This window comes from Phyllostomus hastatus, unplaced genomic scaffold (assembly GCF_019186645.2).
Source record: "Phyllostomus hastatus isolate PE091 unplaced genomic scaffold, TTU_PhHast_1.1 phas_contig_86, whole genome shotgun sequence".
NCBI classification, from domain to species: domain Eukaryota; kingdom Metazoa; phylum Chordata; class Mammalia; order Chiroptera; family Phyllostomidae; genus Phyllostomus; species Phyllostomus hastatus.
The window spans coordinates 34,641,973-34,664,380 of record NW_025333977.1 but is presented as its reverse complement, the minus strand read 5'-3'; the positions used below and the strand labels follow the sequence as shown (position 1 = coordinate 34,664,380).

At 44.5% G+C, this 22,408-nt stretch overlaps 1 protein-coding gene and 1 long non-coding RNA gene across 2 annotated transcripts in view; one reads left to right on the top strand and one right to left on the bottom strand.

Moving 5' to 3' along the window:
- Positions 1-339: 339 nt before the first annotated feature.
- Positions 340-7,957, bottom strand: AHSG (alpha 2-HS glycoprotein). The gene is made up of 7 exons (XM_045851198.1): positions 7,656-7,957; positions 5,323-5,433; positions 4,877-4,961; positions 4,353-4,516; positions 3,052-3,153; positions 1,689-1,772; positions 340-1,052 (listed from the first exon to the last, which is right to left on the bottom strand). Exons 1-7 carry the CDS (start codon positions 7,866-7,868, stop codon positions 726-728), a joined length of 1,086 nt encoding a protein of 361 aa, XP_045707154.1. The 5' UTR covers positions 7,869-7,957; the 3' UTR covers positions 340-725.
- Positions 7,958-12,896: 4,939 nt separating this feature from the next.
- LOC123826988 overlaps positions 12,897-22,408 on the top strand; it is a 13,410-nt gene continuing 3,898 nt past the window's right edge. Inside the window, exon 1 of the long non-coding RNA XR_006787158.1 lies at positions 12,897-14,161. This is a non-coding gene — a long non-coding RNA (uncharacterized LOC123826988). The remainder of the gene's footprint in view (positions 14,162-22,408) is intronic.

The following is a 22,408-nucleotide window of genomic DNA, read 5'->3' as shown; positions in this document are numbered from 1 at the left end:
AGTGAGGTTCCTATGTTAATTACCATTCTCTCCTTACCTAGGTATTGGGGAAAACAATGGTTGGTTTGTCTGTACAAAGTTCAGGCACTTGGTCTTCCTTTAGCACTAATTTTGACCTTTATGAAAAGAATTATTTTCTCGTGAGGAAATGGGCATATCCTATGGTTTTTGAGCAAATTCTAGTCTCACTTTTTGCTGTGTATAGTAATGTTGCAGCTTTTCATTCTATTTTGTCTCTATTTACACTTTGACTTTGCTTAGGGACACTTGTGGCATGGCTGTTGGGAAGATAGTCCACACACCTGAGGTTGGAAGAAGTAGGCAATGAATGTGACCACATTTCAGCTTAGAACCTTCTTTATTAAGGAAGGTCCTTCAGATACTTTTATTAACAAGCAGATATAAGCTTGGCAAGAGCACCTGTCAAAATCACAGTTCTCGTTGTTTTTGTGAGGTCAAAGAAGGCAGAGAACAGTGGTGGTGGTTTAGCATCAAAACAATGACAATTGAGTGGCTGGCTTTATGCCTTTTATCAAACATAACTGCCACCCCCTCTGCATCTGTTTTCTGTAGAATGAAGAGAAGTTGAGATTCGAGGCTTGATATTAATCTAAACCACATGTACCACTTGCTTTGATAGCAGATAAGGTCCCTACCCCTACTTAGACTTGGACAAAATGGTGGCTATGTTCTTTTTGCCAATCCTTCTCATCGCTGACCTTCATCTAGATCTTGAAGTGTCTGATTCTCCCGGGGCAAGGGCGGACCAGTGGCCGGGTAGCAGCAGCCATGCCAGGCTCTACTGCCGTGTGTGCTTTCCCCACTTGGAATGCTTCTCCTGAGGCTGACTCCACTGAGGCCACACCCCCGAAGGTGTTGCGAAGGTCATAGTGTGCCCGGTTCACTGGTGCAGATGGCGGGGGAGCTGCCACCACCAGGGGTCCCACCACCATGGCAGCTGCTGGCAGGTTAGCTGAAGGGGGTATAGGCATAGCTGTGGCCACCCCAGTGGTGGGTGTATTGGTCTCTGACTGAGGCTGCAGCAACATAGGCTAGAGAGAGAACCATTTCCTTAGGTTAGCAAGCTATCTTTCTCCTCCTAGACAAAGCCACCCATGCTTCTGGGTAGAACCACACCCAATTCTCTCTCAATAATAATTTTTATTTGCAAGGAATCAGGGGGGAAAAAAAGGACAACCTAGGAGCAAAGGATTGTCATCAGAGCTGAGGGGAGGGCTTATGGTAGCCCCTTCTCACCAATTGTCTTGGGGACTATGGACTCACACATGTCGCACGAGCAAAAGCACCCCACTTGATGGCTAACCTTTACCAGCCTTGTCACCCACTTTGTCATCTACACCTGCAGCCACTAGGAGCTGCTGGGCAGATCTGGCTATCTGGTCTCTGCAGCACAGAAAACCATTCCCACTCCCCGAAAATAAAAAAGTGGCCTTTTCAACTACTTACTATGATGGTTCTACCCTGTGGGCACTGGCTCACAGGAAGGGAAGGAATGGCTGAAATACCCTTCCATTTGTTGATGGTTCTACACAACCCAGTGCTACTTATCACTGTGGGGCTCAGAGGGGCAGGGCAGCAAATGCCCTGTGATTATGAACACGCTACCTACATGTCAAGGGGTCTTTGATTTCTGAAGATAAGGGCAAGTGTATCCCTGATGCCATTACCTGTGTTTTGAACACTGTACAGGTCACTTCAGCAGCATCCCCAACAGCCTTCTCATTGAAGGTCGCCTTACAGAAGCCATATTGCTGCCACAGAAAGACAGGAATTAGTTGAAGTGGTTCAATAAGTGGATTTCTCCCCCCAGTTTCACTGATAACCCAACACATCAAAGGGGAAAAAAAACTTAAATTCTTAATTCCTTTTTTCAAATGTTTTTTTCTAAAGTTTATAGTGTCTGCTTACAGAGGATATAGAAAATATAATTCTTTATAGAATGTGGAAAGTTACAGAAATGCTTTGAGAGTGGAAAAAATCATGCATAATCCCCCAAATGGTGGTAACTCAGGGGAGCTTCCATTAACAACCGCGTCTTTCTTTCTTATTTTAAAACACTGTTAAATATCACTTAAAAATTGAAATCATTGTGACTATACCATTTTGTATTCTGTGTTTTTCACTTGCTATAATATGAGAGCATTTTTTCATATCATTCATTATTCCTTGAAAACATGATTTTTAGTGTCTGTATAATTTTCTATTCACTGATGTGCCATATTTTATTCAATGACTCTCCCTTGTTAGACATTCAGATCTTTTGGGGGTCATTTGTATCTGTGGTAAATCATCTTTATAGATGTGTTTTTAAATTATGAAACTATTTTATTTTTTCTTTTTATTTTTTATTTTACTTTTCAATTTATTTCAATACTTTTTTAGATTTTATTTATTTATTCTTAGAAAGAGGGGAAGGGAGAGAGAAAGAGAAAGAGAGAAACATTGATGTGTGAGAGAAACATCGATTGGTTGCCTCTCTTACACACCCTGATAGGAGACTGAACCTTCAACCCAGGCATGTGCCCTGACTGGGAATCATACTGGTGACCTTTAATTTTTTGGGACAATGCCCAGTCAACTGATCTACACCAGTCAGGGCCAATTACCTTCAGTATTATTTTGCATTAGTTTCATGTGTATATAGGTATATTTTTGTCAAATGTCTCTGATGATCTCTTTGGGCTAAATTCTAGAAGTGGACATTATTGGCTCAAGGGCTTGAAAAATTTCATATCAGAAGTATATCTAGCAAATCTGGACTTCACAGCCCCAGCAACAGGGCATGACTTGACTTAGTTAGAAACAGTTTGTTTTTCCTAACTCCAGGGGACTCCAGCAGGTGAGATGATTCGGGGACAGCTCTTAAAGGGAAAAGATAACATCCTAGAGGAGGGCCTGGTGTGACGCAGCCCCACAGGGAGTGGGTATTTTACACAGTGATCTCCTTTCCACAGCCAGAAGATACTAGCTTGCTCTAAGGATGCTCTGTTCTATGACCAGCATTGCCATCTCAGAGCCTGGTCCACTCACCTTTTCTGCCAGCAAGTTACATTTGGCTGGGTCTGTGACCTCTTTAGCAACACAGTCAGTGGCAGCCACTGCAAACTCCACGTAGGTTGAAGGTGGAAGAGGCTGATGAAAATAAATGAAAATGTTCATGAGGCAACATGACAGCATGAAAAAGGCAGAGAAGAAGAGGCTGGAGAAAAGTAGCCAGGGCCATGGCATTGCACACTACAAGAAGCACCACAGTGAGTGGCTAGAAAACATGGCCTGGATGGGTTGCATGGAGTGGTTGCTGTGGCCTCATGTTCTGAAGTGCTTGTACATAGAGGTTAAGGGTGGGTATCCCTTAAAGGAGGTGCAGGTAACCACTGCCCATCATTCAGGGCAGAGTGAGTTTTCAAATAGGAAGCAGGAGCCCAGAAACCAACCTTATGCTGATTCAAGTGAGAACCCAGCTTCCCATACCCAGCCTTTTCCCTTGGGGCTGCACTTTGAGACCCAAGTTTACTCCAAGGGACAGGAAAGTAGAGATTAATTAATACCTCTCCCACCAATTGTATCAAGTAGTATCAAATGAAAAATAGAAATGAGAATATAGAAGATATTTATGCTTTTCTTTTTTTTAGTTCTTAAGAAGTATATGGACACTTAAAATAATCAAATTTCTGTTATTTGGTACAGTGTGGGGGTGGGCGTGCTCTAAGAAGTGCACATTCTGGCTAATAGAATTACCACCTATACAGTACATTTCCAAGTATGCCATGGCTGGTATCCAGAATACCATTTTTCCTAAATATTAGAATTTTTTTGCACTCAAATATGCTTAACTATCCATAGCACAATTAGATTTTTTTCAGTAATTCAAAAGGCATTTTGGGATCCTGCCATTATATGCCTATCTGTGTGAGTAGGCTCCCACCTTTATAAGTATCAATTATGCAAGTGCTGTCGATGGTCAGTGGTGATGGCTGATAAGGATGTGGAGACCCATGAATTTTCAGTGAGTCCTTCTGGGTAATGTGGGAATTCCTACCCACTGAACAGTGAGCCCTGGCATTAACTAGAACTGAGGAATTGGGGACAGGCAGTGACTGGCTGTTTATGTTAGAGTGGCTCAGCATGGAGGAGGCACTGAGGGTTCTTTGGGTCCACGTGACACTCAGGGTCCTCCCATCCCCCACTACTCTTTTCCCCTTTTTTCCCATCACCCTCCTTGCCTTCCCATGGCTACCCCTGCACCTGCTCTGTCCCTCACTGCTCCTTCATCATGTGCCTTCCCCAGGGGCCACCAAACTGCCCGATTTGTCAAAAGGTCTCAGTCTTACCACAAGTTGAGCCCGGGTAACTTCCAGGAGCTGAAAGTAGGAGCCATCATTACCCGCATTGAAAGCTGTCAGTGCAGCCTCTACAGCGTGCACCACCCTGGTGTCATTAAGCGGAGCCAGCAGGGCACAGTCTGGGCACACTTTTAGCACGTCCTCTGCAGAGTCTTCGCACAGAGAGAAGAAATGGATAGGCTGTAATTCTCTGTGGTGTCCACCCCAGCTCTGCTTATTTAGAAAGGGCTAAGACATGATCCAAATGGCTTCAGGCGTTTTCTCTGCTTCTCACTAAACCTTCAGGTGTCATGCTGACATTCCTGCAGGAGTCCCTCTCTCTCTACAAGGGCAATTTTCACCTCCAATGAAAACAGCTTCCTAAAACAGTTTTAAAATCCCAGAACCCAGGAAATTTGGTTTCTTCTTTTCCTCACCATCAAAGGGTCTAGAACTGCTCATGTAGATAACAATGCAGGTTCCTTCCTCACTCTCTCTACAAGGTCAAACAAAACAAGAAGAATCATCTCTACCTGGACTGGAATGACATTTTGCAAACAACACGAAAAACTGGCCATCCTGTTTCAGCACACGGAAATCACAATCTCCTTCCACAGCCTGGAGAAATAAACCCACAGTGAGGGCCCTGGAGGAGAGCTGACCCTTCGCTTCTCACCCCCAGGAGGGGTGGGTCCCTCAGGCATGGTTGTCAAAAGTGAGCCTCACAAAATCACCTTCACTGGATGATATGGCCCATTCCAATCTGGTTGTGGGAGGGCTACAATAAGCAAGTTGAACTGTTGCAAAAGATCAGCCTTAAGGAAGGAAGCTTCAAATGGCAATTTTAGAAAATGCACACTGGCTGGCCATGAGGGCCAGCTTGGCAGCTGGATAAATGGGCATGCTCTCTGCAGAACCATGATGGAAATGGCTGGGTCACCGCCCCGCCCCCCACAATCACCCTCAGAATGCCACTCACATGCTCTGTCAGCTGCCTCACAGAGCAATTGGCCACAGGGGTGGGGTCCAGTACATGGCAGGTGGTTTCCAGTGTGTCTATTTCAAGCTCAAACACTTCTCCCACTGGCCGCTGTGGAGACATAGAAGGAAGAGGTAAGCAGCCTATTGTCCTGTTCCTGATGATCAGGTCAAAGTGCAAGCCCTCGTTGGGCTTAACCCCACCCCCTGTTGGAGAGGTGAAGGAAGCCATTTCTACTGTGAGTCTGCAACTCCATCCAGCTCTGACCTGCCCTGTGGACTGGACCCCAACAGGGCCTCCTGGTCCTCCCCTGCTGGCTGGGCAGGTGCTCGAAGAAGGAGGAATGGGCATGGATGGGTTGATGGAACCACAGTCATCACTCCGAGCTCTATTTGGAGGCTAAAAGTGAGTGCTGACATTGATTTAATTTTGAAAATTTTGCCCTTCAAGCAGCTTTGAAAAAGTCAGCTTTGGATTTTTCTCAGTTAAGCAGTGAAGTAAGATACTGTAGAATAATATCTTACTATTCTACTCCTAATATCTATTTTATCTTCTCCATCCCTCCATCAGCTTCTTTTTTTCTTCCCTCTCATCATCTACATTCCTTCCTTCTCCATTTCCTTTTCCTTCCTAAAGGAAAAGTCCTTAGGTTTGTTGGTTTGTAAATGCATGATGCAGAGTCGCTGCTCTCTACTGCCCTCTGCTGGTGGTAAGGGGGAAGAAGCGCACCTCTCTGACACAGGAAGCTGTGTTCTAAGTCCCTAGCATAGACAGGCTAGGAGTTCTGGGGGAGGCAGTGATAGGAGAGGTTGTAAAACTCTTTGGAATTGTTCTTGCCAGTTCACCCATTTCTGTATCCTTTCTTCAAAGCCTGGAAAATCAAGAAGGTATAAGTGTGCCTTTTTTCATTTCACCCTAGTTCTTCTTCCCTATCATATCTGTTCTGCCTTATTCACTAGTACCCGAAGCCTCAGAATCTCCTCTCCTGGAGAAAGCTGTGTTGTATGATGTGTAGGTGTGCCCAAGTTAACTTCCTGAAAACACTCAGAGCTGCAGGGAATAGAAGCTGCACACCCCTGGGTTTCTCCAGGAAAGTAATTCTCAAGCTCTGCCGTTAGTGAAAACCACAACCTCTGTTCATCACCTTTTCCTCACACGTGCACATTGTGTGTTATTCCCCCTGAATCCGTGTTTTCTCTGGACTTCAGACTAGTTGCAGAGCTCCTCATATCCATCCCGACTATCCTGATTTTAGATATTTTATCCCATTATGAAATCAGATGTTAGTCAGTCTGGACATCCTGCTGATGTTTATCTTATTTGCCTTTCTAGACTGTAAGCCATTGTGGGCACTATGTCATTTCTCACTTTTGTATTGGGTTGAGTCATTAAAATGCCACTATTTGACTGCTTTTAATGTAGAAAAATGGCAGTTTCATATGGCTCAACCTAATACAGCATCTGACACTGGTTCTTGCCCACAGAAAGACTTAATCAACATTTGCTGAATTATTCCTCATCAGATGTACAATCTAATTTCAAAATAGTCAGACCAGTGCCTTTTCCCCACCTCTCCAAATGTCTCAACTGATCTCCTAGGCATATTTTTTACCTTGATCTTTATTGTCACTGTCTGCATTGGTTTCTTGTTCAGCATTGTGAGGAAGTAAACCTTATTGATGCCAAGATTTCTCTCTGGGCTGTGAGATCTGAGAGGCAGCTTGTATAGAGGAAGGAACAGAGGTTTGGAATCAAATCCCAGACCAGTGCTTACTAATTATATGAACTTGGGGGGAAAAAAAAACAAACTGCAATTTGTCAGATCCTTGGTTTCCTCTTCTGTAAGATAAAGACAATACCTTTCACACAGGCCTGGGGGATGGGAGGAGTTAAGGAGATAATACATGTGAAAGGGCCTGGCATGTGGTAGGTAAATTGTCAAATGCTATTTTCATTCACTTTCAGTCTTCATCCAGAGAAACAGAAGCAAAGATAAGTGATTTCCAATCAGTGATAATTAGGCAACTAGAATCCAGTCTCTTGCACCCAGGTTTTTCTAGCAAGCCACACCTTCTCCCTTTGATCTTCAAAATATCCTTTTCTTCTCCTGCAAATCTTCCCCACCCCCCAGCACTTTCCTTGTGATTCCTGAATACAGATCAGGGGGTGTCCTCTTTTGCCCTCCACTTGCTCCCTCCCTCCCTCCCTCCTGGGAAGAAATCAGAGTTTATCCCTGTGCAGTTTCATTTGTGCTGGCAGATGTGATCTTTTGAGACACCCAGTTAAGCTCCACAAACAGGTTCTTTTAGCTCATACGCAGCAGGTTCACTTACCCGAGGCCACACTTTCACTTTGTCAATCTGGTTCAAGGTGTGCTTGTAGCCTCGACTACTGCGCTTATTTATGTAGTCCACGGCCGCCAAAGCTGCTTGCTCTGTTTCTGGGTCATCACAATTCAGTTCTCTATAGGCCAAACCTAGGCCAGGTGGGGCAGCGTGGCAGCCCCAGAGCTGAGCAAGGCAGAGGACCAGAATGAGGAACTTCATGGCTGCTCCAGAGAGGCCCTGGAAGGTGGGCAGGTGCTGGAGACTTCAGGAGTAACTCAGGTGCTCTGCTGGGAAAGGTAGACCAATGGAGAGGCCAAGGGCTTTATTTATCTGCTGAAGCCTCCCAGAGGAATTGCATAAGGGTGTGGGATGATTTTTGTTGTGGTTCCAAGAGAACTCCTGCAAACATGAGCCCTGGAAAAGCAAACAGGTTAGGACATTGCTGGCCCCCAAGAAAGCTGCCAAATCAATGCTTCTGAGAATGAGGTGGGGGAGATGCTCTAAAGTTGGCTGGGAACATGGTCCCAGCAGCAGTGAGAGGAGGTTGAGGGGAGGATGAGGTGTGCACGGAGGTGAGGTGGACTGTTGAGTGCTGCGGTTTGGCAGCAGAGTGAGAGCCTTCTGTTGTGATCTGAGCACACCATGGAGTCTGTGAGGGTAAAAAGGGGGATGTGTGGAAAATTGATAAAATCATGTAATGTCAGGGAGGGTTATCTCCTCCAAAAGGGATCCTAGAGGGAGGACAAGGCCTACAGATATAGCAAAGGTACAGATGACCTAGAGTGAGAAGGGAGGGCTATGGGAGATGCTTAGATCTTAGGTAAGATTCTTGGAGGAAAGAAGAGAGATGTTTCTGCCTAAAGCAGGGAATAGAGGTGAGACCAGGGGAGTCCCTCAGCAGAGCCAGGGAGGGCCGTGGCTAGCAGAGCAATACAGCACTCTGTATTCCCTCACCCACTTGACTCCAGACCTCACTGCCAGGGCCCTGTCAGTGACAGCACAGACAGCACTGCCTGGATCTCCTGGGTGGCGGGTGTGATTGGCACCAATGGCCCTGTGCCACCTGCAGCTCAAGCCCCCAGCAAGTATGCAAGAGCAACAGAGCGGGTAGGGGGTAGGCAGGGTGGCTGGGCTAACAGCCGTTCACTTGGCAAAGCTCTGAGTTTGAGCTCCCCCCACTGCAGCGGAGACACCACAGGGGCAGCAGACAACACAAATGCCTCCTAAATGTTCTCTAAAGACTTAGCACAGTTAAAGGCTTTCTGGCCAGAGCACAGGGCCACAGTGTTAGTTCCAGGCACTGCCTTTAAAGTGGCCCTCGACAATCCCAGGTGTAACTTCTAAGGAGGGCAGCCAGGATAGAAGAGGCTTGGAAAATATTGTATGAGGACCTGGCTTGGTTTAACCTGGAGCAAGGAAGCCCTACATGAAGACCAATATGTTCTTCAAACATTTAGAGGTCATCGTTATGTGGGGGTGGATTTGCTCTGTTGTTTGCTATTGCTTCAGAGAATGAAACTGGGTTTTAAAAAAAGAGGGGGCCTTCTAGAGGGGAGCTTACTAATATCGATTTACTGGGGGAGGGAGGGTGATGGGGGAGTGTGATGGGGCACAGGAAGTAGCTAGAAGGGCAAGTTCCACATTTACCCCCAGCTGCTCCTACACTAACACAGAATCCTAATGACAGAAACTGTGGTCAGGGTTCCAGGTTCTCTCTGACAGGGGGTCCTGGCTCTTAGAGACACAAAACAAGCTCTGGGCCCCTAGGAAGATGACCCTCAGAACCAGGGGTGACTTTCCATCAGCCTTATGCCCCATTTTCTTCAGGGTCTTGACTCATGGGCAACTTTTTGTGGAGGCTATGCTTTTCTTTCTTTTGGGTTATTTTTGTATTGTTTTGTTTTTATTTGTTTTTGCTTTTTAAAAATTAATTTTCTAATATAAAATGTGACCATTAGTAATTAAATGTGAAAATCACAAAAACTATGTTCAGGGAGTGAATATTTCATGTGTTATAAGCTCAACTGTATAAACTATAACTTCATTTTCTTTTTCTTTTTTTTAAAGATTTTATTTATTTATATTTTAGAGAGGGAAGTGAGGGAGAAAGAAAGAGAGAGAGAAACATCAATGTGCAGTTGCTGGGGGCCATGGCCTGCAACCCAGGCATGTGGCCTGACTGGGAATCGAACCTGCGACACTTTGGTTCACAGCCCATGCTCAATCCACTGAGCTACACCAGCCAGAGCATAACTTCATTTTCTACAACACATTTGAATTTGTGACTCAGCACTCTTTTGTGAAAATTTAGCTGCTTCCAGGTAAGCTGTTTTCACAGCCACTTGGGTTGAAACCAAGTCCCACCAAGGACTGTTTGCCCCTCATACTTCTTCTCTCCTCGGGTTAAGAGCAAGCCTGAGTGGGGAGTGGGGCGACTTAGACAAATACCACTTCCGTCAAGGGCAGAAAGGGGTTCTCCTTTGCCTAGTGAGGCTGCAAGGTCCTGTGCTGGCATCATCTGTCTCATTTGTCCTTAGTCCCATCCACCTGGCATGTCCACTCATGAGCCAGGTCCTGCTTGCCGCATCTCACCCCCAGACAAAAAGTCCTCCTGCATCCCCAATCAGGGGTACCCTAATCTCAGCAGTGACCCTTGCTAGACTGCAGGCCTCTCTCATCTAGGTGCTACCCACTCCTTAAACTGTAGCTGGGAAAATGTAGCTGCTGTGCCCACCCACAGTGCAGGGGACTTCATGAAGCTGCCTTCAAGCCCATCCACCTAGACAACCCTGCAGCTGTGGCCTACCACTGCTCTGGTGCCACCTGCTGCTCAGGGGACTTCTCCGTGTGATGTGATGTCTCCCTGTGCTACCCGTGCACCCATTCTCCTCCCTCGTCCCCATGGTGAGTTCTGGGTTCCCTCTGCTCTGGGATTTCCACCCTCTTTTTGAGGTGGTTCTATTGCCTCCTCAACCTGAAGGTCGCGGGAGGGAGAAAAGTTCTGTTTGATCATTTCTGACCATGTCTGTCTGTTACTTGGAGCATTTCTCTTGGTATCTTTATTCTTGGATCTTCCCTGGGTGGCGATTTCTAAGGCACTAGGTATTGTCCAGTTTTGCTGATGCTAAGAAAACAAAAAGCAATTAATAACCGACCTATTATCCTATCACCTATAAACAGAAAAACAAACTCATCCACAATCTCATCACCCACAAACAGACATTTTAGTACATTTCCATTTTGTATTTTTTTCCTCTGCAAGGGATTATTTTAATGTAATTTAAATCATACTGTATATACAACTTGTATTCTCCTTTTTTCATTTCATATTATAACTGGAATATTCCACCCATGTCATTAGACTTGAAAAACATGCTTATAATGACTGTCTATGATTCTATTGTGTGTATCACTTATTTAACCTTCCTCTTATTGTTGGATGTTTAGTTTGTTCTAAGTGATCACTATCATATACCGAAGTTTGAATGAAATTTATTTAGGAATCTTTGGTGTTCTAGTTATATTTTCAGGATAGATTCTTATTAGTGAAATTATTGATTCAAATGATTTGTATATTTTTATTTTTAAGTTTATTTATTGTATTTTTCCATAACCATTTATAACCCTTATACCCTCTTCCACCTCCACTCCCCACCTTCTTCCCCTCAGTCACCACACTGTTGTCTGTGTCCATGAGTTCTTTGTCTTTTTTGCTCGATCCCTTCATCAGCCCCCACCCAGCTCTCTATCTATGAATCTGTCTCTATTTCACATGTTAGTTTAGCATGTTCATTATATTCCACATATGAGTGAAATCATACGGTATTTGTCTTTCTCTAATTGGCTTATTTCATTTAGCATAATATTCTCCAGATCCATGCATACTGTAACAAAGGGTAAAATTTTCTTCTTTTTTATTGATTTGGATATTTTTAAAGCTTTTAATTTCTCTGGCCAAACTGTCTACCAGAAAAGCTGTGCCAGTTTATACCCCACCCCACCCCACCCTGTCGAACTTGTGTGCTGGGTCCGGTCGGCTGTTTCCTACTTTCCTTTGTTGTTGCTTCCATGCTGACTTCTGCAGGGACCTGGATATGGGGAAAGCATCAGAACTCTTCTAAAATGTAATTTATTAGTATCTTTGTTTTTTTCTCAAATATTCCATGTCTAATTCTTATAAACTAAAATAACTTTGATATCAAGCTGAACAAAATGGTCCCTCATTTAAGTTGTTTCAGCTTACTCACAAAGAAATGTTACCATTTGCTTACTGACAATAAAGAGGAAAATAAATGATACTATGGTATGTCTTCCAAAGGAGATGTAACAAAGAGTGCCAAAGGGAGGTTATAGGTGTTTCACCGTGCCTGACGCCACCAATTGCAAACTTGGAAAGATTTTCGCCTGCCATATGCCAAGTGCACATACTCGTGAGTGCTCTCGGGCCAGTCCCATCCCCCCAGCTCCAGCTTCTTTGCATGCCAGTAGGAGATAGGCATTTACTTCTCTTTTTTTGTCATTTGTCTCATTATTTTAATTACTTTTCTGTGCAATTTTCTATGAGGCCCACATGACTGTATTAAAACAATACTCTTTCCCTTCACACTATCTGTATCTGATAGGGTATGGAAAATATCAAGGGTTTGTTAGCTCAGGTAGAGGAGACCAGGCCCAAAAGCCTAAGGAGCAGAAGAGGACCAACCACCTCCAGGACATGCCAGCAGGGCGCTAAGAGGCATTGCTGGGTGGAATCCCCATGCCTGCGGCTAATGGTGGAGATCTCAAGATGGCAGCTGTGGTTGGCTCCAGGTCTCTGGATTTGTCCGTAGAGCTCCCCACTAGGGTAGCAATGCATTCAAACTGTTCCAGGGCAGCATTCAGGATGTATGGCTGCCAATCAGGAGGCAAGACAAGAAGAATCACAGGAAAGCTCAGGGTCAGAGTTGCTGAGGTTGTTACTGTCGGGGCTGTGCCAAGCACCAACGGGTCTCTCAGGGGAAGGACAGAACTAGAAGAGGGTGAAATATCATGCCAGGCAGCAGGAGCCGAAGTGAGGGCCTCTCACAAAACATGACATGGACAAGGGCATGTGAGCAAAAGCCAGAGGAACGATTGGTTTTCACAGGGAGGAAGTGGCAGTGGTTGGTGTTTAAATCATTGGGCCAGACTCCTGGCTCTGCCCTTTCTGGTACTTAAAGGGCCTAGGCCCCGAGTGGCCAAGGATTAATTTCTGATAAGTGTGGTGTTTCCTCATTCATATGGACATTATTAAATACTTACTATCTGTGATGTTAGGGGCCTCAATGCAGAGTCATGAGAAGACACCATCTTGCCTGAAGGAGCTCATCTTAACTTATTTGATCCAGCGACATTTGATTAGCCAAGAACTATAAGTTATGCACAATTATATTTGTCCTGTGGAGACAGACTGGAATTTATTTCTCCAGTGTAAAGCATCGCTTAATGGAATGCAAGTTATCCTTGTGCAAGGACGTGTCAGATTTCTTGCGAAGGTGTCTCAGCACCAGTAGCCCTGGACGTGATTTGGAAGAGCCCTATGGACTCAGTGCCAACGCACCGAAGTTGGGAGACGTGAGCCTGAGCAAATCATGGTAAAAATTATTAAACCACAGTAACCACAGGTGATTACTTCCTTTCTTTGGGTGGAGAAAGGGCTCTCCAGGCTCTCCCAAGCCTGCTCTCATAGCCATTCAGACCTGGCTCTGAAAATCCAAATGCTGAAAAGAACCACATTTGAGGGGATAAATGGGGAAAAGTAGAGCCTGGACTAGGGTGCAGCAAAGGAGATGGTGAAGGTACAAAATTTAAGGAGGCGCTCATTCACAAGGTTGCACCTCCTTAAATATTGCATCTTTGGTCTCTTCCTTGCCGCACCCTAGTCCCAGCCCTGGGGACGAGGCATAATCTAAATCTAGAATAAAAGAAGTTTGTATTTCTTCAAATCTTCCTACTCTTTCAAGGAAAGTTCTTTTACCATTTAGGTTGGTGATTCTATAAGTGAAATTGGCCTCAAGAACACAGTGCTCCTTGCAGTGGGCTTTTCATCATCACATAAGAAACTACGGAGAACTTTCCATTTTCTTTTGTTCAGAAGGCTTCCAACTGTATACTGTTTAGTGTGGCTTTGACACCCACTTCAACATCTCTCTCTCAAAAGAGAGAATCATTTTAGGGTTAAAGGAAGCATGGGGAGATTTGGGCTTTCTGAGGCTGGAATGGCTCCTCCTCAGGAAAACAGCATCATCATAGCTAATGTCCATTCCTTCTTCTGTCATTGCACTTTGACCCCATAACTCCACGGGAGCTGTATTGTTCTCATCATCTGTTTTTTATAGAAGAAGCAGAAGCTCAAAGAGGTTTGGGGCTTGACCACAGCACACAGTGGTGGAGCCTGGATTTAGCCCTATCACTTTTTCTCCGTTAACTCCAAATTAAAAGAATATAGGACCCAAAGGAAGTTGAGGATTCTGGCTGCTGGACACTGCCTAAAAGTGAGTAAATCACTGTTCTTAACAATAGGAAAAATGGCTCTATACTGTATTTGAAGAAAAGTTAAAAAAAATTTTTAATGGACTGAGTTTGGTTAACAAGTGAAAGAATTTTTAAAAGTTGTTTATCCACATAATTTTAGTCAGTAGAAAATAGATGGAGATCAATATTGCAGAAGAGATTTTTACCTGTTGACTTTAGTGAGGGCTCGGCTGGTGTTGAAATGGTTTGTACTTCAGGTTTAGAAAGTAAATAAAAAGTAAATGATTACGTTATTTCTGGTTAATGTTTTCCAGAGAAATGCTAGTCAATGCAGAGAATCACATCCATCTCTCCTGCTGGTTTCTGTCATTAACTTTTGATGTCTTCAAAACCAGGGTAGTGGCACTCTTCAGACAAGAAGGAAGAGGTGAAATTGCCTTCTAACGAGCCCCATGGTCCGCTCTCTGGGGCCCTTGGACACAGAGGTGTTCAGAAGAGCTGTGTCTTTACCATCCAAGAGTTGTATGGTTACAATGAGGCCACTGGAGTTAAATAATCCATTGCACCTTAGTAAATTTGGGCACTTGTTTGTCCATCATGTACATTACTGGAGATGCAATGGGTCCTTTCAACAGTGAGTCCATATTGTAGATTCGGTGGATCCACTTACTGACTTGTATCGAGTATTCTCTGGACACACATTCATTAACCTCAAAATTAATTTCTTACATTTTTCTAGGCACTAAGTATTACAGATAGAGGGTATAATTCTTGCCTTCCAGTTGCTCACTGTTGGATCTGGCTCCATAGCACTTTGTTTAGTTTTTATGAGCACACAAGAGAAGTATAAGCTGTGGTTCCTGCCTTCAGCCTACATTAAATCTGGAGGAACAGAATCTCTGAGTTGGAAGAGTTCTCAGAGGACAGCAGTGTTTATGTCATTTTCAATCTTGAACCCCCAACACCTGCTTCCTGACTGGCACAGACTGAGACCCATGCATGATCACTGAGGGCCTCTATCCCTGTCTTCCACTCAGCTCAGAGCCTCCCTCCAGCGTCTGGTGTCTGCTTGAGAACATTCAAATACGGGAATCTCTTCACCACCCTGGCAGCCCATTCTATTGTTGAATCACTCTAGTAACTAGGAAGTTACTAGGTTCCTCCATGACGAGTCAACATGACCCTACCTTGTGACTTTACCAATGGATCCTGAGTCTCCTTTAGGTACTACACAGATTCAATGAACTTCCTGCTCTATGTGTTGGGCTTTCGGTATTTAGAGACATTCACATTATATCCTGCTAACCTCCATCATCTCTGTTACTTCTCGGGTGACTTAGTTTTGAGACCAGCTCAACATCTTATTCACATAGCCCAGAGTGGCACCAGTGGTTAAAAAATAGGATGAATTATCTTGTGATTGGGAATCAAATGAATTGCATAGTTATCCAAGTTGGTGTGCACTTGTGTGTGAACAGGTGTGCACAAATGAAGGACAATTCAACAATTACTAGGAAAGGAGGTAGGCGATTTTCTACTTGTAGAACAGGAGGATTTCTCCTGGTTTCCAGAGATTGATCTGAACTCTGAAAAGTATTAACAATGGAACCAACCAACAGAGAAGCCATTCTTCTCCATAGATGACCTTGATTAGACTTCCTGAATGTTGAGATGGAACATATATGGGCTAGTAGAAGACCTATAATAGGGGACCAGGTCTTCACTCATCTTGAATTCAGCAAGGCTCTCAGCTGGTAGCATTTCTTCATTACAAGTGGTCTGATCACTAGAAAACACTTAGGGACATGGAAAGTCTTTGCTTCTGGTGTTCTTATTAGGACAACTTGTTTGACGAGTTGAAATTGAGAGGGTGCTGAGCATAGGGCCAGGACAGGGAATGTGGGCAACTTTCTTTCTGCCCTGGGATTGTGCAATAGGCAGCCAAATCTTTCTAAAAACTGAACCCTCCAGGACTCATATTCTAATGGAGACCCAGGCAGTGGGAGAATGGATACAGCAGGGAGCTAAGGGTAAGTAAGACAGAGAGGGGCCAGACGGGTGGGGGCCAGGGGCTGGAGCACTGGAGTACTAGATGGGCTCGGGAAAACGGGTAGTTCAGGAGGTTCGCTGGGAAGGGATTAGAATGGGCATTTAAATGACTGCATTTGCTCAGGGGCCTCTCAGTACCCCCTGGAGTACCCTGGTGTAATAATCTGGCCGGCTGAGTGGGCATGTGTCCTGTGCGGTGGTGCTGGGACACTTACAAGGGCCACATGCTTAGTATAATGCTCTACTATAGCTGTCTTGAAATTCCTAACAACTTTTGAATAAGGAGCTCTGCATTTCCATTTTGCTTTAAGCCATGAAATCAGGTAGCGGTCCCGTTCATCATCAGTGGTACGTAAGAGGAGACATGGCAATAGGCCTTCACGGGAGAAGGGGAGAATCATTCCCGGCTGAGGGTGGGCAGGGGAGAGGAAAGAAGGCCTCATGGACGAGGACACATTTTTAATTTGGCCCTGAAGAATGGCAAGACTCAGGTAAAAAACAGTATGGCTGTCTGGTTGGAATGAATATGTTGGCAAAGTAAACGGTGGAGAAGTATGGGCAGTGTTCAGGGAATGGGAAGAAATCCTTGGAAGTGTGGAGTCCTGTTCCTGAGAGTCTCACATGGGCTCTTTCAGGGCAGTGCCAAGCTCAGCTGACCCTGCTACAGACAGTCTTCTTCTCAAGGCCTCTCACCATCGTTTTCTCCAAGTGTGATTCTTCCAGGTGCCTGTCCAATAATTAATAAATTAAATTTAGCCATGTTATTCATAGTTAGTACAAAGCATGACAGAAGGCAGGGAGAGGCAGATTTAATAAAGAATCAAATAGAAAATTTTAATTGAAAAGTGTGGTTATTTTACCTTGGCCAGGTAGCTCAGTTGATTAGAGTATCGTCTGGATATGCCAAGTTTGTGGGTTTAATCCCTGATCGGGGCACATGCAAAAATCAACCAATGAATACATAAATAAGTGGAATAACAAATTGATGTTTCTCTCTCTCTCTTTCTAAAACAAATCAATAAATTTAAAATAACATTTTAAAAGTAAAGTATGATTATTTAAATAAAAATGAAAATACTTAAGTAGGTCAAATAATAGATCAAATACAGACCAAGAAAGCATTTCATCAGGAACCCTCATGGTTTAATTTTCTCTCTCGATCTTTTACAACACAAGTCCTGGGTAGGGATTTGCACAGCAGACAAGTGGTGGAGGCAGAATGCCAATCAGGGTCCATATCCTGTACTCCTTCTACTACCCCACACTGCCAAGGCCCCCACTGCGCTCCACTGTGATGGGTTTCCCACAGCAGAAGCCTGGAGTGGTCTGGAAAACAGCACAAAGCTTTGGCACTTACAAAATTACGTGCAGTCATACCCTGTTGACACAGATAAGAGACAATAAAAGGGAAAGGCCATTTTTCTTTTAATCATCCCATGATCTCTATTCCCAACCTTATTATCCTAAAATTTGTTTAAGATTTATTTCCATTAACAACATGGATCATGAATGACACACCAGTATATATTTTGTTGTATTCCCCCTTGATTTACATAGATGTTGCAATTTACCACATGACCAGCATGCTTTGACTTCTTTTCCAATGTAAATGACCCAAAATGGGACAGTTACATAGATAGTTAGCAGGTCCTGGGTAGTCTTAGAGCCTCAGCTGCCTCTTAGGCTGTGTTTCTGCATGCCTGCAGACTGGTGGGACAGGTCCCCAGGATACCATCTGCAGGAGGGGTGGGGAGGCTCCTGGGGAAGAGCCCACTTTATTGGAATAGAGCTGGGACCGACAAGCCTGCCTGGTACTGAGGCCTTCTCCATGGTCAAAGGATCAACAAAATAGTGTCTGTCCCTCAAATTACTATAAATTACTATAAATTACTACGCCATGCTCACGCAGGCCTTATTTTTGCCGGACCCTGTGTGTCTCCTGGCCTGGCTCCACTTTGAGCTTATTATCTGAGTTCTAGTATATGTAAGAGCTTAAGAGGGTACTGTCAAGAAGGACCTCAGGAAGTGCAAGCATTTCAGTTTTGATGCCCATTGACAGCCTCTGACACCAAAGAGCAAAGAGACCTTCTCCCACAGTCTGTACAGAACTCACTGTGGGCCTGGGTGTGCCATAGCCTCAGCTGGGCAGGAGAGGGCAGTGCCCAGTAGGCAGGGCATTGCCAGGCCAAGGGCCAGCAGTACCTGGGCACAGGCAGCGGTTCCCAGGGAAGGCAGTGGTGCCACACAGAAGAGAGTGGGGCTCTCACGGTCCCTATGTCATTTGACTGCTGTTAGAAAATACAGGGTCTGGCACAAATAACACCCCTGTTTCATTACAAAATCTTTTATTACTAAATCATAATTCTGCAACGTAACACTATCACACTCAAGCATACTGTATGTTCACACACACCATATGGACATTTAATGTGAAATGTTCAAATTAAAACTATACATTACTACGCCATGCTCACGCAGGCCTTATTTCTGCCGGACCCTGTGTATCAACTTGATCTAAACAGCTAAGCCTGTACGCTTTTAAGAAATGAACAGAGAATTTGACATTTAACCAAAAGAAATATGGGAGCTCTCATTTAAGGAGGAATAGGGAATGATTACCAAAATAGGGAAAGTTTAAACCATTGAGAGACCACATGTAATCAGGATAGTGTAGCGAGAGGGAGTGGCAGCATTATCTTTTTGTAAAAAATCCAAAACTAACAGTTCAAGGTTAATTTACTTTCTGATGTAATAAAATCTAAGTTCAAAGTCAGTTTGTTATTCCTAAGATCTCTGTCCATGAGCTCAAGGTTAGGTCTAAGGTAATGACCAGACAACCTGAGGCAAGGGGCAGGACGGGGTACCTGGTGACCTGGAGTGGATGCCAGAGGGGCTTAGGCCCTAATTCCCATCCCACTGCCCTTTCTCTGGTATGAATGATTGACATTTCCTCAGGCTAACATGAGATGCTCTGTGAGTGCCACTCATGACTTGTCAACTGCGCTGTCCCCACCCCAGTCTGGTTAGCCTGAGCCTCAGTGCTGCGTAGAAATCTAACCCACCTAGAAGCCTCAGTTCTGCCTCCGCTCTGCCACTCTGTGAGGGTGTCACTCAACTGTTAGGCCAGTTTTCCTGCAGTTTTCACCCTGTGGAAAGAGCAACCACAACCTCCGGGGAGGGGTCCATGTCTCTGTCTCTGTCTCTGTCTGTCTGTCTCTCTCTCTGTCTCTCTGTCTCTGTCTCTGTCTCTGTCTCTCTCTCACACACACACACACACACACCTTTCACTTACTGGGGGTACAGAAGGTGGGTGCCAGGAACCCACTATTCTGGAAATAGGGCCACAATCATAGTAGTTGTCAGGCCTTGGTTGTTGTTTTTGTGGGGGGCGGGGGGAGGTTGCCACTATCTCAATTGCCTGATTTTTTCCTCAGTAACAACAATTTGCTAAATATTCAAATATCTGATTTAAATTTCTGAGAGAAATTCATAAACCAGGAAGAAATCATCTTTCAGAGTGAGTTTGCAGCAGCCACAAATTACCCGGTGGCCCTGATGACACAGGGGCTGCTGTGCTGCAGCTCTTCTGCTTCAGCGGTGACAGGGTCTAGCTCTGTGCCGTACATGAGACAGGCACACACTGACATTCCAGAGAAGGTGTGTGGAGGCAAAGGAAGAAGATGATGGCGGCCAAGCTCCAGGAGTGGAGGAAAGGGCTCAACTCTGGACCTGGCATGAAGTCAGAAATGGTTTTCCCAGGGACCAGAACCGCCTTCAGTGAACACTGAACCAGCGGTGACCCCCTGCCCCATCCTGCAGTAGACTGGAAAGTTCCCCGCAGCTCTGTGATGCGAAGGAGTCTGAGTGTTGGGGTCAGTGGGAAGGGTGCAGGGGAATAAGCCTGCACCTTCACTTGCACTGCCTGGGCTCCTCTGTGCAGGCGCTGAGCTCCGGGCCACCTTGGTTCCCCAACATTCGTGTACATAGCAGCTCCTTAATAAAGGTGCAGTGACTCAATAGAGTACATTATTTTCCTCTTCTGTTTCCATTTGAAAAAGTCTGCAATTGCTGCTAATTGTCTTTATACCAAAATGCATCTTGTAATGTTTTCCACAATTGAGTTTTCTCTCTCTCTCTCCGCCTGATGTAATTTTGCCCACTTGCTTCCTACAGCAGACAGTGGGCTTTTCTGACAGTGTTCAGAGACCCTGTCTGAGTCACACAGGGAGGGGCGGGCACGTGTAGCCAATCAGTAAGGGAGAGCTAAAATGACTCTAGCACATAACTGGAAACTTGGCAGCAGAAGCTGCACTTGTGATTCCTTATATAGTCCACAGGATGTACAACAGTCTCATCCCCTTCACCATAGCGCCCTCTCGTGGAAATAAAGAAACATTTAAAAAAACGTTCCTTGCAGGTGCTCAGCTTTCCCTCTGGAAGTGTTTGTAGCCCAGGCCTAGAAGCTCAGCTGTGATGGGGATTTGGACATGAGCCAGCTGGACATTGCCTGCTGCCAGTAGTCATGGTGGCTGGGATTCTGAAACAGAATAACATCACTGCTTACAGAAAGAACTAATGCTTTTTATTATCGAAAATGAACACCCTTAATATGTTTCTTAAGAAGATGGCTGGTTCAGGACTCACAAAATGAATAAGCACATAACAAATAAAAACCAAAACAAACAGAAATAAAAAGACATTCAAATGAACAAACAAAGATGGGAGAATTATGTCAACATACAATCAGAAACGACATTTTAAAAGATATTTTTAGAGGACTTTAAGCCCAGAACCAAGTAGATAGTCTATATTCTTAGTATGAGTTATTCATTAAAATAAATGTATAACTGTTAAATGAAAGACAATTATACTAGTTTACATTTTAATCATATAGTCAGTACATGCAATAATTCCCTTAATCTTCAATATAAAGGATGAAGTGCATGTACAACTTTTACAAAAAAAAAAACCCTTCCCCCATTCCCCTACATAAGTGGCCAAAAGGAAATGTTGTTTTTAACACATGCCAATCTGCCCACCAGCCCGGAAGGACCTCCTGGGTCTGGCGCCTGCACACACTTGCCCTTTAACAGCTGTGCTATGGCTTTGAGCTTCTAGGTCTCCCTGCTCATGGATTCCTCCTTCATGGAACATTTTCAGAACTTGGCCTGGCTCTAGCCCCTGCAGTTCCTTCAGCCACTGCTCTGCACAATTATGAATGACATGAGCTGAAGGGGCTTCTATGCAAATGACCCCTTCAATCGTGGACCTCAGGGTAACCAACCGTCCTGGTTTGCCTGAGGCTAGGGACTTTGAGGGAGGTGGGACTCCCAGTGCTAAAATCAGAGACAAACAAGTCCCAGGCAGACATCCCAGGCAGACAGGGATGAGTCGGTCACCCTAGTGCTGGTTGGTTGGTGAGTAGAGGTGGGGGGCCACACCAAGTACTGGAAATGGGCAATTTTTCTAAAAGGAACAAGCATGTCAGACATGTTAGGCATCACTTGTAACCTCCTAGATAGAAAGTGTTGATCCCTAGGATCCAATAGGGATCAGTAAAACTAAGTTATGTTGACATATCTCATTTCCTAACAGGCTGCTATATAACCAGATTTCAACAAGACCTCTCAGCATGTCCTTGTAGACATGATTAAAAAGAAAAGGACAAAATTAGTTATCTCCATGGAGGTTGATATGACTTTACCCTCATGTTTTGATGAATGACAACCTCAATGAGGCTTTTAGTGGCAAAACACAGGAGTTGGCCTTCACCTTTTTGGCCAGCACTTTTACTCACCGTTTGGATGAAAATCTTGATGTCTCGGCCAATAAAGGGGTCAGATAACATCAAGTGGAGAAGCACAGACAAAATACTGGAGGATCGAGTGGGGATCCCAAAGCATCTCAACAGTCTGGACCATTGGACTGGACTGAATGAGAGGCAATCGAATAGGTGTGAATGTGAGCACTTCACCCCAAAGTCCTCGTCCACTTCTTCCATGTCCAGCAGAGACTTGGTAGCAGCACCATCAATAGAAATATAATGTGAGCGACCTCTGTAGTTCTGAATTTTTAGTAGCCACATTTTAAAAAGTACAAAAGAACAAAATAGATGGAGGAAAATTTTAATAATATACTTTATTATTTTAATATATTTTACCCACCATACTTAGAATACTATCATTTCAACAATCAAGATATAAAATTATTATTGAGGT

Excerpts from the sequence above, each read along its gene's own strand:
- AHSG (XM_045851198.1), bottom strand. The coding sequence starts at position 7,868 with ATGAAGTTCCTCATTCTGGTCCTCTGCCTTGCTCAGCTCTGGGGCTGC. Across the intron at positions 4,962-5,322 it reads TGAGGCAGCTGACAGAGCAT|GCTGTGGAAGGAGATTGTGA; the intron begins GTGAGTGGCATT and ends TTATTTCTCCAG. Across the intron at positions 1,053-1,688 it reads GTACAGTGTTCAAAACACAG|CCTATGTTGCTGCAGCCTCA; the intron begins GTAATGGCATCA and ends TTCTCTCTCTAG.